Genomic DNA, 12,616 nt, shown 5'->3' on the forward strand with positions numbered 1-12,616 from the left:
CCCATTAGCAGTGTCACAGTGCCCTCCACTGGTCAAGCATGTACAGTAGCAGTAGAAATACAGATTGAGTGACTGACTACAAGGCAAAATAAAATAAAATATAAACCAGTCAGCTTGTGTCCGTATCCGCGAGTGTTCACTAGTCGGGTGTTTGTAAGTTGGGGACCTAGTGTACTGTTCCCGACTTCCACGCAATGTTGAAGAGATGTGTCAGCCAAGACAGTCCCTCAAAGAAGGGACATACTGTACATACAGTATATATATATAGATATATATATATATATATATACACACACACACACACACACACATATATGCATGTCTTCGGCAGCCAAACCTGGTTCCGTAGCGTCTGCAGTAATGCGGTCGCTGTACCGGACCATTGTGGTGAAGAGAGAGCTGAGCCGGAAGGCAAAGCTTTCAATTTACCCCCCCCCCCCCCCCCCCCCCAATCTACTGTATGTTCCTACCCTCACCTATGGTCACCTATGGGGCCGCTGCTCCTTCAAATGGGGAGGAGCCAGTTGAGATGCCTCATGGACACCTCCCTGGTGAGGTGTTCCGGGCATGCCCGGCCGGGAGAAGGCCACAGGGCAAACCTAGGACACGCTGGAGGGATTATGTCTCACAGCTGGCCTGGTGGAGCTGGAGGAGATGGCCGGGGACCGGGAAGTCTGGGCTTCCCTACTGAGACTGCTGCCCCCGTCACCTGGACACCAATAAGTGGAAGAAAATGGATGGACGGACATTCCAATTGCAATGTTAAATACTTTTGAGAAATTAAAGTTGATTGCTTTTGATATCATGTGCTGACATTATTATACCATATAATGATGAAAAAAATGCTGTCACTAATATCAGTTATCAACAATAACTTGGAAGACAATTATCCATCAGCAAAAGTTATTGTGAGCGTGTGAAAATTGCTGTGCACATGGTGTGTGTGTGTGTGTGAAAAGATTGTTGCAGAGCCATGCAGCCCTAATATAAGCACTACTATTCTTATTTCAGTGACTATATTCAATATATAAAGCTGTTTTTGTCTTACCAGGCTGTATACTTCCACATCAATATGGAAAGTGGAGCGAATGTCCTTCCTGCAAGGAAAAAGCAAAGCATCTAGCTTCCCCCAAGATGTGTGCAAAAAGAGTGGAAAGAGTAGCTTACAGAGTGACAGAAGTGGGGAAAGAAATGGTGTCTCCATTCTGAGCATCGACGGCTGTTGCCAGCGGGGTGGCCACAATTTTACTGGCACCGTAGCGGATCAGGATGAAGAAATAGTGACTCGGCTGACCTGCAAGGATTGATTCAATGCACAAAATGAAACTAGCTATCCCGTGGGTATAGGTGTGGAATGAAACAGAGAATAATGCTTTACAATTCTGCAGTCATTGGTGTGGATCATTTATAGACCTGCCAACCTTTAAGACATTTTATGAGAATTCTTCCCCCCCGGCCAACTGGGAAAATCTTTGGCATTTTGGAAAAAAGCAAAAAAGGAGCAGGTGTGGGGTTACCTACATGTAACCCCATGAAGACAAAGCCCCGACTAGGCCTGTCATGATAAAAACATTTGTGTCTGATAATCCTGCTACAAATTATCGGCGATAATCGATTTTATCAGCATTTTAAAACTAATTTTCATTAATGATAACATAATAATGAAATTATTATTTATTTACTTATTTTTCTTTTCCAAATTTGGAGTGACCGGACCGGAGCAGGAGGGGACAAAGAAGAAGAGAAAAGAAGGAGGGGTGCGGGGGGGGGGGCAAAAGTAAGGAGACAAGGACAACAACAGCAACAACAATTGTGACAACAAGAACAGAACAACAGAAACATACAGAACTACATCAGCAAATAAATGTCTGACAGCTATAAAGACAAACAAGGACATAAGGACAAAACAATATCAACAACCACAATGACAAAGCTGTCAATGACAATCACACATAATAGCAGTCATGAAATGATGAACTATGATAGTGATATCAATGATAATACTGCATTGAAACAGTCACACATAATAGTAGTAATGAAATGATGAACTATGATAGTGATCACAATGATAATACTGCATTGAAACAGTCACATAATAGTAGTCATGAAATGATGAACTATGATAGTGATCACAACGGCAATACTGCACTGAAACAGTCACACATAATAGTAGTAATGAAATGATGAACTATGATAGTGATATCAATGATAATACTGCATTGAAACAGTCACACATAATAGTAGTCATGAAATGATGAACTATGACAGTGATCACAATGATAATACTGCACTGAAACAGTCACACAATTGTAGTAATGAAATGATTATCTATGATAGTGAACAGAATGATAATAACTGTAATGCATATCATTGTAAAAAAAACTATAGTCATACTGCTGATATCACCGTCGCTGTAATAAAACCAACAACATAATAACACCCTGGTTAACTCAGTGAGTAATGTGGGGAAGTACGTATGTACGTGTGTACAGGTATCTCTGTATGTGGGGAAGTCTTCATATATATAAAGGTGCAAGAATGTGTGGGTGTGTAATTGTCACTGAGAATGCATGAAAGGAAAGGCGCCACCCTCCATCTCTCAGAGAGCCCCGCCGCAAATAGCCAGGCCAAGCCCCCGCCGCCAGAAGGCCACCAGGCCCATAGGGGCAGGCAGCACAAAGATCAGTGCCCCAGGAGCCAGCCCAGAGAGCCCTCCCCCCCGGGAAGACCAGCAAGGGGCCGAAGAGAGGTAATCCCAGCCAAAGACAGGGCGCCGGCGGGCCGGAGGACTGCCAACCCGAGACCAGCGAGAGATCACACCCCACAAAGGCAGACGAGTACCAGGGGCCACAAACCGGCAGGCCCAGAGACGCCCCTACAACCGGAAAGAAGCCCGGCCACGCCGGAAGCACCAATCTCCCCCCACCCCCACCGCCACCCCCACCCCCAGGGAGCGGAGCCCGGCCCGCCCCAGGCCAACTCCCAGCCGACCCGCCCAGGGATGCAGGAGGCACACCCTCCACCCACCCGGCAGAGGCACGGGCGGCAGAGATGTATCACCTGCACCCGACCCCACGGAGCAAACCCTGTTTTCCCCCCCCCAAATAAATAACTAAAATAAATAAATCAATAAAAGTACACACACACACACGCTCGCACATACACACTCCTACGCACCCACGCGCGCGCGCTCACACACACACACACACACACACACACGCGCGCACACACACAGTGGTCGACGGCCCAACAGCCGGAAGCCTCGCCCCGTTGGTAACCCAAGGAGCAGCGGAGCCGGGGACCCCGGGGTCCCAGACATACAATCCAGAACCCAGGCGCAGAGAGCGTGGCCCGCCGGGGAGCAGGAAGACACCAGGCCACACCCTCCCAACAGGAGGACGCCGCCAGCAAGGCAGACAGAGGAGTCAGCGAGGAGGAAAGCGGGAAAATGAGCAAGCAGGTGGGAAAACGGGCGAGCAGCCAGGTGAACCACCACACAGCGCCAACCGACACCCGTGGGCCAGCAAATCCCGGCGAGGGAGCGGGAGCACCGCACCCTAAGCCGCAGGGAGGCCAAGCACTAGAGCCGAGAAGGCGAGACCAGCAGCAGACCAGCTGACGGACCCCACCAGCCACCAGAAGCCAGACTAGCCACATGCCACCAGAGCCGACAGCGCACCACCCGCGCACCGGAGCCCCACCCCCGACAAGCCCCAGACAGACCGGGGGAGGCGAGGACACAGACAGCGGCTCATCAGAGCACAAAGAGCAGCGGCGACAAACGCCCAAACACCCGCCCGCCCCCACGCGCTCCCACACGCGGCCTCCACACCCACCGCCTACCAAGCCACAGCGGCCCCGTCCGTGAAGGGAGAAAACAAGGGATCCCCCCCACCCCAGCACCACGCACCCCAAGCCGCACATCCGCGACCCCCACCTCCGCGCCCCCAGTCACCCGGGGGACAGCCACAGGCGCCGAAGGACAACAAGCAGCTCCCACCTGTCACACATACACCACACACATAAATCGGTAAAATTAAATAAAATAAAATGAATTAAATTACATTTAAAAAAAAAAAAAAGGGGGCAACCCAACCCACCCTCTCACCCAGGGGAGATAGCTCCGCAGGGGCAGCTGGGCTCAAGCACCCGCGCCCCCACACCCCACACCGGACGACCCCACTCGGCAGCCGAGCAGGAGGGCCCAGGGCAGACCCCGCCCCACCCTCAGAGGCAAAGGAGGCGAGGGAGAGCCAGCGCCACCAGCCGCACACGGGCCCATTCATTCCACTATAGAACCAATGTGCACCAATGCATGCAGAGTGAACCCTCTTGTCAGAAAGCCTTTGTGACACAGAGAGACAAGCAGACACACAAACATGCACATGTCAATTTATCCAGGGCTCATAATTATCCACCTTTTTTTTCATCGTTCAAGTAATCAATTTATCTATTATCGTGACAGGCCTAGCCTTGACTGTTGTTCAGCTCAGAGTACAAGGCCTTCTTGGGGTCCATCAGAGGGGTGCAGGTGACACTACTTGGAGACCTCAACCCCCATGTTGGCAATGACAGTGTGACCTAGAAGGCCTACCTGTGAACCCACGCTGTGTTATGTTACTGGGCTGCCATGCTAACCACAAGTTTGTCCATAAGAAACACCACCTTCAAACAAAAGATGTGTAAGGATGTATAGGGCAGTGTTTGGGGAAGTCTGTCACTCAACTCTCAACCCCAGCAGAGCTTGGCCTGCATCCTGGGGGAGGATGAGGATATGGAGTTGGAATGGGGTGCTTCCCGTGCCTTCAGTGTTGAGGCAGCCAGTCTCTGCTGTGCTCACAAGGTGGAAAATGAAGCGTATTCTAGTGCGCTTATAATGCAGTTTTAAGCATAGCAATGCATACTTGACCAATTATTTGATCAAATTCAAAGAAGTTCAGCTTCCCCCACAAAGTGTACAAGCCTATTCTAGGGTCAAAATGTCTGCAGTGTCAGAAAAATGCATACGTGTTTGTTTGAGCACATACCTGAATAAACCTAACTCGAAATACCTGAGCGGTTGTACGAGGAGCAGACAAATTCCACCTTGAGAGGAAGTTGAATATTTCTGACGGTCACAGTCCCTTTGCAGGGCTGCTGCGTAACATACTCCTCCCCTGAAGAATCGGAACTCCTCTCCTCCCTCAGCATGGCCACTTCTGCTAGGCATGCTGAGCGCTTCTCACCTATACACAAAACAAGACATGCAATTGTTATCAACCTATTCTTTTCGAAAAGGATGATTTCAGTGCTCACATCGTTTGGTAGACATACAAGACACGAGCAGCAGTTTTTCAGCCTCTGCCTCCTCCAGTGAACCCCGTCCGTGCTCTTCATCAGTGCAGCAGCTCAGAGCCTGTAGGGTCTGGTTGATGACCATCTGAAGCTTGGCTGCTTCTTCATTTAGTGTCTACACAAATGCACCGCTAATGTCATAGCATCCACACACTAACCGTCGTACCGTACTTTCTTCTTGGTACACACCGCTATTTTCTCCCTTGTGTTGTTGGATGATCGAGGCTGGGGCTTTTCAGGAGCTCTTCTCTGCATGCTGGGAGTGACACTCTGAATCATAGTGGGCACCTTACTCTGCCTTTGTGTGCGGTAGGCATCAACACTGTCAAATCACACAGAAAAATGCTGGCAGTGATTCATGGGAAACATGGACGATATATATATGTATACAGTGGTGTGAAAAAGTGTTTGCCCCCCTTCCTGATGTCTTATTTTTATGCACGGTTGTCACACTTAAATGTTTCAGATCAAACAAATGTAAATATCAAACACAAAAAGCAAGCACATTGATGTAGCCAAAACGTTTTGGGCTGTGATAGTGTGTGTATGTCAAGGTTAATCAAAAAGTACAGCTGTACAAAGCTACATTACAGGTAGAAGGCAAATAAATATTGTACAGTATTCACCTGTAAAGAGGACTGGCAGTCTCATCTGCAGTCTGGAGAAGAGATAGAGGATTTGCTTCCTTGCTGACTTCCAGGCGCTGTTTCTTTAACCCACAAACATAAAATCCTCTATTATCTTCTCAACATGCCAGCAAAGTATACAGATAAACTATTTACTCATTTTCTACAGGAAGTAAGTTTCCTATAGAATTCTGAAATGTATACAAGGGTTTTCAACAAAAATCTGTCTTGGTTTTCATACACTGTCTCGCTTAGAGTACGGCTGAACCATGCGCCATAAGTAGTAGTAGTAGTAGTAGTAGTACTTTATTAATCCCACAGCAGGGAAATTCATCTGTTACAGCAGCAAGCAAGATACACAAGTATGTACACAAGTAAAGAATGCATAGTCATAGACAATGCATGCAATGCATAGACATAGTGAAATACAAAATGGTTCAGGTGTTGTAGAGCCTGACAGCGGTCGGTATGAAGGACCTGCGGAACCTCTCCTTCTTACACCGTGGGTGTAACAGTCTGCTGCTGAAGGAGCTGCCCAGGGAAACAACAGTGTCATGTAGCGGGTGAGAGGTGTTGTCCATGATGGATGTCAGCTTAGCCAACATCCTTCTCTCCCCCACTTCCTCCACGGAGTCCAGAGGACCGTCCAGGACAGAGCTCGCTCTCCTGATCAGCCTATTGATCCTGCTCCTGTCCCTGTCCGTGCTGCCCCCTCTCCAGCAGCCCACAGCGTAGAAGATGGCTGAGGCCACCACAGAGTCATAGAAGGTCCGTAAGAGAGTCCTGCACACACCAAAGGACCTCAGTCTCCTCAGCAGGTGGAGGCGACTCTGGCCCTTCTTGTAGAGGGCGTGGGTGTTGACGGACCAGTCCAGTTTGTTGGTAAGGTGAACACCCAGGAATTTAATAATAAAATAAAATAATTAATAATAATAATAATAATAATAATAATAATAATAATAATAATAATAATTAAAATAAGTCCATCTTATTCTCTATAAAATCTATTTTTGGTGATTTCCATCATTTCTTTTGGGAAAAATTGCCCTGGTTTCAAAGCTTTCAGCTTTTGTTGGACCTTTTGGAATGCATTGTTGATAAAAAGTCAGGTTCCACTGTACAAATATAAGGCAGATCCAAACTTACCAGTGGCGTTACCACAGCCTCTATAGACTTGCTGAGAGGAGAGAGGATGCTGGTCGTAGGAAGGAATAGTTCATCCTGACACTCTTCTTTTTTGACATATATCTGGTCTTCTTCTTTCCCCCGCTCTGACTCAACATGTGCGTCATGTTTTTCTGTCCCCACATTGCTGGATTGCTGTTCCTCAATTCTTTCAGCATAATCCAGCACCTCCTCAAACATCTGGTCAATGACTTCAGCAGTGTTGGTGTCATCATGAGAGCTAAGATCAACATCTGAAAAAACAACAACAACAAAAAAAAACACCTTCTGAGTGCAGGTTCATCCTTCAAGTTGGCCCATTCATGCGTTTTCTTTCCCACTGTTGCTGTGTGCAGGTGAGTTCCTTAACCTCTGTACAGCACCCCCTTAAACATACACTATACCATGCAACACCTGTGTCCACCAGCCCAAGTGTTCTCCCTGCATTCTCCCCTCACCTGACGAGCCAGACTCCATGGAGCTATTCATCAACTCCGGTTCCAGGATAAATGTAACTTTCTTTGAGTGCGCTCCTCCCACAGTACACTTGGAACTGTCTTCCACCATCTTTGTCCCGCTCCCAGCACAGTTACTATTTTGTACCTTTACAACAGCCCCACTCCCTTTCTCAGACACCTGATCCATGTCCTGTTGATTTTCCTCCTCTGTTTCTGTGTCCACTTGTATTTTGTTATCATAAATATTTGAGGTGACAGTCGCAGCACCATACTTTATGCGGGACTGCTTCTGTCCCTCGTCACTTCCAGACACAAACAATAGATGTTTGTCTGATCGCTGGTCTTCTAGAGAGCTTCTTGGATGACAGTGAATCTGTTCTTCTCTTGGTGTTCTGCCATGGTGTGTATGAGGGGACCCAAATGTCCCCCCATTGACATGAAGCATGAGATGTGCAGCATCCTGGATGTGACTGCAGTCACTGTGCTGCAGGTCACTGTTTTCTCTGGAAGCATCACACCGCCTGTTGTCACTTTCCTCTGTGGAGTCTCCACCTCGACAAGTAGGATACCTCCACAACCTCAACTTCTCCTCCGTTGAGAGCTCCATGCTTTCTTCAACATAAGATGATACACCCTCTTTGTCATCTTCTTCAGCTGACCCACTCCATTCCGTCACTTTGGAAACATTCCCATTATCTGCATTGGACTCATCACGAGTGGATTCTAGCACATTATGATCTTCAACACCAGCCTCTTTGGAGAAAACCCCATCCTCGGAGAAAGACAGCTGTAGTACGGTCTGTCTCTTGGCTCTGGTGGAGCATGGCTGGTTGTCAACTAGTCTTTTCCTTCTCCCAAGGTCAACCTGACCAGTGGTTTGCTCCTTCAATTCAGTTGGCAGCCGCCCTTCATTTGGGGCACTCAGCCCTGCAGATGAACATGCTGCAGTCCAACATACTGTACATCAAGACAAAGAAGCGAGTTATATAAATGAAGGGGGAGTGGCAAAAACAACTGAGTGTACTATATTAAATGCAATGGGGGAGAAAAGCATTTGGATGCAAAGGGTCTCCCCAACATCTGCACACTGGAGATGTAACATTGGAGTTAATGTGGTTCCCAACAAGTTGATGCGCTCTGCCAAATTCCCATGCACTTGACGCAATAACACTTCTGTGTACAGACCAAAGGGAGATACTGTATAATACATCACATTTCTGATGGCCTTCTCAGAAAGGGGTCGTTTCCAAAGTGACGTCAGCATAGGGACGGCTCTCACCTTGCCAGAGTAAACAAACCCTTCAAGAGGCAGCTCGTCAACTTTGTCTGGTATACTTTTCATCAAAATAATAGTCGTGCCAAACATTTTGTTGCAGCTGGCTGGTCCCAGTGGTAGTGTGAGTTCCAAAAGACAGAGTTTTAGACTACAATGAACCAAGCCAGTACGATAGCCACCCTCTGGGGAAAGTGCATTGTTGTAAGCGGACAGCCCCGGCAGAGCTACGGATGTCTGGAGAACGAAGCAAGTACTCATTTCGGTGTATGTGACCAGCTTCTCGCGTTCATTTCACTGAAAACTGCTGTGAAGAAACACCTTCACAGTATACGCATTTTACATGCTAGGAAGCGAGCAATAGGATTAAAGGAGGAGAGAGTTGCCACAGAACACGTCTTATTGACATGTAGTGTTGTAAACACTGCCACCGTAGCTACAAGCATTCAAAGCATTATACACTGGGTTCTCTACTTACGCACATACAACTTGCGAACATTCTGAGATACGAACGCAAGCTGACTGGTCTATATTTTCATGTATTTTGTCGAAAATTGCGAAATTTTGTCATTTTAATTTGTTTGAAATTGAATTGCGCACCATTCCGCCGCTACGAATGGTGGGTAGCAGCAACCCTCTCACTCCATCTTTCTCAGTTTATCGCTACACGTGTCTGCACTCCGTTTGTACCCCATTCGATACTTTACAGAGACGTTTTTGATACATTATCATGGCTGATAAATGAGTGCTAGTGCTAGTAGTAGTGGTAGGAAACGTCAAGCAATTTTTATGGAAACGAAGGTGGCCAACATAAAGAAGTTGGACAGTGGCGAGAAAATGTCACGTGCCTATGGAGTGAATCGCTCAACCATAGGAACAATTTACAAAGGCAAGGTTTGTATTATGGAACATGTGAAGACTTCTGTACCAATGGCATCCACTATCATTTCAAAGGGGAGAGGCAAATGCATGGGAGAGATGGAAAAACTCCTTAGGATGGGGCTGGAGAACATGAATCAACGATGCATACCTCTTTCCCTTTCGTTGATCAGAGAAAAGGCTAGAAGCCTTTTTGAAGATGTGAAGGATAAGGCAGGAGAGGATGCTGCTGAAGAAGAAACCTTTGTGGCTCGCCGTGGTTAGTTTGCTCGTTTTAAACAGCGAGCAAATTTGCGCAACCTTAAGTTAAACGGTGAGGCTGCAAGTGTGGATAAGAAGGCTGCCGAAGAATTTCCTTCTATCCTAAAGGGTATCATCGATGCTAATGGATACATCCATCCATCCATTTTCTATGCCGCTTCTCCTGTTTTTAGGGTCGCGGGGGTATGCTGGAGCCTATCTCAGACTGGTCGCCAGCCAATCGCAGGGCACATATAGACAAATACTTACAATTCATACCTATGGACAATTTAGAGTCACCAATTAACCTGCATTAACATGCATCTTTTTGGAATGTGGGAGGAAACCGGAGTACCCGGAGAAAACCCATTCACGCACGGGCAGAACATGCAAACTCTACACATAAATGCCCCAGGGGAGAACCGAACCGAACCCAGGTTCCCGATCTCCAGACTATGACTGTGTGGCCAACGTGCTAACCACTAGACCACCGTGCGGCCCATGCTAATGGATACACCCCCCAACAAATCTTCAACGTCGATGAAACAGGCCTTTTTTGGAAGAAGATGCCAACGAGGACTAACATCAGCCGGGAGGAGAAAAGTATGCCCGGGTACAAGGGGGTAGGATCGACTCACGCTGATGCTTGGCGGAAATGCATCTGGTGACTTTAAGCTGAAGCCTCTCCTTGTTTACCATGCTGCAAACCCCAGAGCACTTAAGAACATGACCAAGAGTTCATTACCCGTTATTTGGAGGTTTAACAACAAGGCCTGGGTAACTCTTGCCATTTGGGGATTGGTTCTGCCACCACTTTATCCCTGAGGTCAAGCTGTATTGTCGCAAGAATGAGATCCCTTTCAAGATTCTTTTGATGCTCGATAACGCACCCGGGCATCCACCACACCTGGACGACTTCCACCCAGATGTTAAGGTGGTCTATCTCCCTCCCAACATCACCTCTGTCATACAGCCGATGGATCAAGGTGTGATTTCCAACTTAAAAAAATATTACACCCGACGCATGCTCAGACAAGCACTTCAAGCCGTGGACCAAGAGAACACCGAGGCTACTCTACGTGACTTCTGGAAGTTGTATAACATCTACGACTGCATCAAGAATATCGATGCTGCGTGGCGTGAGGTCACTCAAATTCGCATGGTGTAATGAAGTATCTTACCCCACAGTTTTGCCACGACTTTAAAGGTTTCGATCCACAGGAGGAGAGCAAGAAGGTGGTTGCCAGCTTGATAGAGATCAGCAAGAAGCTGCAGCTCAAATTGGAGGAGGATGATTTTGAGGAGCTTTTAGAGTCGCATTCAGAGGAGCTAACCAATGAAGAACTTATGGAGTTGGAGGAGATGCAGCGTCAACAGCAGGAGGAGGAAGTGCAAGAAGTAGAAACACTTCCTATTGAGAAGTTCGACACAACGCTTCTTTCGTCTGCCTTTTCGAAAGTTGAAGAGAGGTTAATGCTTCTGGGGGGGTCAAGACCCTAATGTTGAGAGGTTCTTGAAGGTGTCAACCAGTATCAACGACGCTCTACAGTGCTAACGTATCATCTTCGAGGAGAAGAAAAGGAAGACCATACAAACTTCCATTGAAAGCTTCTTCAAACGTAGATCTGCTACACCTGCACCGTCATCACCAAGTGACTTGCCACCAATGCCTACACCTTCGTCGCCAATTCCTTCCACCTCAGTAGTTTCCCCTGAACTACCACTTTTAGAAGAGTCTAACGACCACAACCATTTGTCCTTTTTTTCCAATAACTCCTCCTCCGCCAACGACGTATGCTCGACCACTCCTCTTTAAAGGTAAATAACATTTATCATTACGTATTATTATATCATTTTTATTATTGTTTTTTCATTCATTATCCTGGTTTAATATTACTACTGCATCCAAACTCATATTTACATACATACACATATACTGTATATGTATACACGTACATGTAGTACCTACAGTATATCATTGCTAATATTACCTTTTGTTGGACTTACGAACAAATCGACTTGTGAACGGCCGTCTGGAACCAATTGTGTTCGTAAGTAGAGAACCTAGTGTACATGTTAGTGTACATGCATACTTTCACAGCCATAAGTATGCTTACTGTGGTGTGGGGGCGGCTGCCCCAGCGACCAACGATAACATAAATCAGGCTATCAAGACTTCTTCACTCATTAAGAAGATGATTTCCAACAATCATTGAAGGATAAGCAACTCCGGGATCATTTACACTTGCCATTCTGTGTTTGAAGACGACTAATCTTCATCTGCATGTGTCTGTCATGGGACACCTCAGCATCAGACATATAGTCCCATCACAGGTGGTTGGAATAAATATGGCTTAATTCCACGTTCTGCAAGTTCATCTCCAGATGGTTTCTTCCTCCTCCAAAACTAGTGACACGTGGTTCAAACCTTTGCTATAATCAGTGTAAACATATTCTGTCTCGTCCGTTCTCTCATGTTTGTTTACGATGAGAGCTGTGCCTTCGCTGACATCACTTGGTAAACAGCCCTTGTCTGAGAAGTTAAGACCAAAAATGGTGGCCATGTACAAAAATGTCTTTTTTTTATTCATTTAAAGTTTGCTTTAAAAAAAAACAACGTAGAACATAATTACAAACAATAT

General features: G+C 46.7%; 1 protein-coding gene across 15 annotated transcripts in view; it reads right to left on the minus strand.

Annotated features, from left to right (window-relative positions):
* Positions 1–12,616, minus strand: part of si:dkey-30c15.10 (uncharacterized protein LOC559353 homolog) — a 52,025-nt gene that overhangs the window by 23,204 nt on the left and 16,205 nt on the right. For 9 of the 15 annotated variants that reach the window (XR_008570400.1, XR_008570401.1, XR_008570402.1 and 6 more), the window contains exons 8-15: positions 7,583–8,539; positions 7,107–7,378; positions 5,961–6,043; positions 5,524–5,656; positions 5,296–5,449; positions 5,052–5,225; positions 1,168–1,294; positions 1,049–1,097 (exon numbers count right to left, since the gene is read on the minus strand). Coding sequence is in view for 8 of the 15 variants with exons in the window: in XM_054776165.1 (XP_054632140.1) it covers positions 1,049–1,097; positions 1,168–1,294; positions 5,052–5,225; positions 5,296–5,449; positions 5,524–5,656; positions 5,961–6,043; positions 7,107–7,378; positions 7,583–8,539 (1,949 nt within the window). In the remaining 7 variants the exon portion in view is untranslated. Of the gene's footprint in view, positions 1–476; positions 710–1,048; positions 1,098–1,167; positions 1,295–5,051; positions 5,226–5,295; positions 5,450–5,523; positions 5,657–5,960; positions 6,044–7,106; positions 7,379–7,582; positions 8,540–12,616 lie in introns of all 15 variants that reach the window. The other 6 variants (XM_054776163.1, XM_054776169.1, XM_054776167.1 and 3 more) reach the window with 4 other exon arrangements.

The sequence above is a fragment of the Dunckerocampus dactyliophorus genome, chromosome 5, assembly GCF_027744805.1.
Source record: "Dunckerocampus dactyliophorus isolate RoL2022-P2 chromosome 5, RoL_Ddac_1.1, whole genome shotgun sequence".
NCBI classification, from domain to species: domain Eukaryota; kingdom Metazoa; phylum Chordata; class Actinopteri; order Syngnathiformes; family Syngnathidae; genus Dunckerocampus; species Dunckerocampus dactyliophorus.